At 37.2% G+C, this 3,604-nt stretch overlaps 1 protein-coding gene across 3 annotated transcripts in view; it reads left to right on the top strand.

Annotated features, from left to right (window-relative positions):
* Nucleotides 1-3,473, top strand: part of LOC112453272 (pre-mRNA-splicing factor 38B) — a 4,585-nt gene extending 1,112 nt beyond the window's left edge. Inside the window, exons 2-6 of one of the 3 annotated variants that reach the window (XM_025013909.1) lie at nt 337-620; nt 1,435-1,586; nt 2,131-2,532; nt 2,828-3,055; nt 3,147-3,473. In XM_025013909.1, the coding sequence (XP_024869677.1) occupies nt 337-620; nt 1,435-1,586; nt 2,131-2,532; nt 2,828-3,055; nt 3,147-3,219 (1,139 nt within the window). In that variant the 3' untranslated portion in view covers nt 3,220-3,473. Of the gene's footprint in view, nt 1-336; nt 621-1,434; nt 1,587-2,130; nt 2,546-2,827; nt 3,066-3,146 lie in introns of those variants that run through there. The other 2 variants (XM_025013910.1, XM_025013911.1) reach the window with 2 other exon arrangements.
* Nucleotides 3,474-3,604: the final 131 nt, after the last annotated feature.

Below are 3,604 nucleotides of genomic sequence, written 5' to 3'. Positions count from 1 at the left end.
TTACAGACAGCTTTAGGATCACCTTAACGTCAAACTTTAATTACTTATCGACACTGTTTGATTTATTTTCGTTTGCGTACTCTTGATCTACTCGAAAATAAGTTTATTGGAACTCGAAAATAGCTCCATATGCATGGAGCGAGATAAAAATGCAGAAAGTATTGTTATCAATTTTCTAAAATTGTTTATTTCATAGAACCTATTTTTTTTTTTTTACAATCTTTTGGTGTTTGTACACGTATATTAATTTGCACATACATATAACATGCTCTGTCAATAAGAATGTCAATCGTTGTATTGCATTGAGATACGCTGAGTCTTTCTTTCATCTTTCAGGATCCCCGTGGAATAACTCGAGTGGCTGCGATGAGGAACGTAGACCAGCTCAAAAGGAGGGTAAAAAGTCAAATGTGTTGCCACTTTGGGGCAATGAGAGGACTATGAATTTGAATCCTTTGATCCTCACCAATATACAGTCGTCACATTATTTCAAGGTGAATCTGTATGAACTCAAAACTTATCATGAGGTGATCGATGAGATCTATTATAAGGTCTCTCACCTTGAACCATGGGAGAAAGGCAGCAGGAAGACTGCGGGCCAAACCGGCATGTGTGGAGGCGTGAGTATGTTTTCTCAGAATGAACATCGAATTTGATTCTTTTTATCTTTTAAAAAGCCTTTTTGTAATTATCAATGTATTTGTTGGAAGTCTAAGGCTTGTGAGATGTTGCATAAATGTATTCGCTTGTACAGAAAACTGATTGTATTGCACCTAGCCGAAAACCTATGGGCAAATTATCAGACGAGAGTAGTACACAGTGATTTGAATGCAACCGTGTGTTTGATGTGTTCTAATGCAATATTAGTTATTATTACAAGACGGTTTTTGAAATTTAAACACTGACAGAACCCATTTTTGTTCTTTCTCTCTGTCTTTCATTCAATACGTTCATTCCCACGTCTTTTAAATGATTTTTCAGCTACACTTAGTAAACTAAATGTTTAGAAAAAGAAATTACATTTTTATTTTTAGTTGAGAAAATTGAAAGTTAAAATTATGATGGAACAATATATGAAACAGAGATGGTGTTCTAATGCTTGTTACAAAATAGAACGATGTTACAGTATAGTAGAAAAAAGTCATTTATTTCTGTCAAAACTATTAGGTGAATTATTGAACAGCGAAAAGTTTTGGTTAGTGCAGCGATTTTTACTTGTTCGTAAAAAAAATCGCAAAGTTTGTCACGTATACGATGGTAGTATTGCCAATGCTTAAACAATTTAAACGCCTTGGTACTATTACTGTTGCCAGACGCAAAATGTTAATCGCACTACTTAATTGCAGAGTAGCATGTATTCGGTCCATTATTATACAGTAACATGAATGTGATTTAACTGACTGAGGGGGGGTGTAAATGTAGCGGTTTATGCAGGTACGAGGTGTGGGAGCTGGCGGAATTGTTTCCACGGCATATTGTCTACTGTACAAACTCTTCACGCTGAGGCTAACCAGGAAGCAACTGAATGGGCTCATTAATCATCCGGACTCACCCTACATACGCGCTTTAGGATTTATGTATATTAGGTAAGTCTTATCTAATATATTATGTCATCTTAATTCTCTATTAAACCCATACAGAATAATTTTATCGCAAATTTTTTTCAAGATATATAATTTTTAGTAAAAAGAATATATTCAGATTAAAAATTTATTAGAAACGTGCTTATTTTTTAAATTAGTTATATTTGCTTGCTAGCTAATTATATATTTTATCCTTTTTTATATTTTTTATTTAGTTTTAGCATAATTATAACATATAGTTGGAAACTTAAAAATGACATAAAATATTAATCATAATATAAATCTGTTAATCCTTTATCACAGGTAAAGGATTAATAGTGGTGTATGTATACACATGTGTGTGTATCTATACATATATATATAAAATGGCAGTTAAAGGGACAAATTTGCTTGATTTAACATGGATACACTAATCAAAACTGCTGCGAGTAGTCACTTGAATATCCTTTCAGACCCTGTAAGCTAGACTTGCAACGTCTAACCGTTCAAGTCAAACTATAAACTAGTTATGATTATGATTATATATACACAGTACGGTTACGATTAGATACACACAGCCACCGGCAGACTTGTTCAGCTGGTACAGCGACTATCTGGAGGACGAAGAGGAATTAGATGTGAAGGCGGGCGGCGGGCAAATGATGAAAATGGGCGACATTCTCAAACAATTCCTCACCAAACTCGAGTGGTTCTCCACGTTGTTTCCACGGATACCAGTACCGATTCAAAAGGATTTGGAGCTGCGATTGGCCGAGCGTTTTCCGCAGCAGCAGGTGAATGCGCGAAACGCTAAACCGCCGATTACTCTTAATAGCCACGGCAAGTACGGCAATAAAGATGGCCGTAAGGATAATGGTAATTTGACCGCGCGTAACCAGCAACCCCGACATATCCCCGACAACGAGGCTCAGTGGGGTGAGGCCGAGCGTATGAGCCAGTGGCGTGCCAGGTGCGTCCACGTGGTATGAATACAATGATCACGTTATTAATATTTGGATAAAGAGGTCATCTCACAAATAATTTTTTGAAATTTTAATGTTTTACGTATTTCGAAACATAGAAACTGATACAATCTGATAAAAAAATTTTGTTCTCGCGTTTTGTCTAGATATCCAGAAAATTATCTTTGATGTACAGTTGTCGATTTAGCGAAGAGTTAAAGTTTTTTTTTTTATGTCGAGTCTTGCAATCAACCAATCGAGACAACCAATGTCATACTTCCGTTTGAACGTGTCTCTTTGCAGAACCGACGAGGATCGTAAGGACAAGAATAGAGAGCGCGATCGAGAGCGCGAGAGGTTGCGGGAGCGTGACAGAGAAAGAGCTCGCGAACGTGAGAGAGACAGGCACGGTAGAAGGTCTAGCAGTCGTGATAGAAATAGAAGACAGAGGGATTATAAAAGTCGCAGCAGAGACAGGTCACACAGAGATCGGAGCAGGGATCGCAATCGCGACAGAGACCGACATCACAGGTAAGGACAGGTAAGGACAGAAGCAAAAATAGAGATTTCTTAAAAGTTTTGATCGATATTGTATTTTAAAGGATAATTATTTTGATTTTAGAAGAGGCTCGCCGTATGACTACGCCGCAGAGTTAGTACGCGAGCGCGAGAGGCAACGAAGGGAAAGAGAATAAGAGACGATTACACATTGTGTACATATTTAATTATTTCTACGAACTAATATGTAACTATGAGCATTAAGGAAAAAAGCGACAGTAGCTGCCGAGCCAAGTCACCATCACCACCACTACAATCACTATCTCTCATCAGCATGTGCATTAAGTACGTTCACAGGGGAATGTTTTCCGAGGTGGAAATAAGTGGAATTAAGTTTAATGTGTAACATGTAGTTTACATGTTTTTATAAAATAAACTCGTCACTGTCACTGCTGCTGTCACTGCTTCATTGTGTATCCCGCAATATTTTTGCATCTGTCACTTCAGATTTCTTCAAGCAAAAGGGGAATTTGTCTCGAATGTGCTTTTACTAACTAAACTGAACTACGTTTGTTTAGCTTC

The sequence above is a fragment of the Temnothorax curvispinosus genome, unplaced genomic scaffold, assembly GCF_003070985.1.
Source record: "Temnothorax curvispinosus isolate PA1 unplaced genomic scaffold, ASM307098v1 QBEX01004244.1, whole genome shotgun sequence".
In the NCBI taxonomy this organism is placed as follows: domain Eukaryota; kingdom Metazoa; phylum Arthropoda; class Insecta; order Hymenoptera; family Formicidae; genus Temnothorax; species Temnothorax curvispinosus.
Note: the sequence above shows the minus strand (reverse complement) of the source record. Positions and strands in the feature narration are given on the sequence as shown.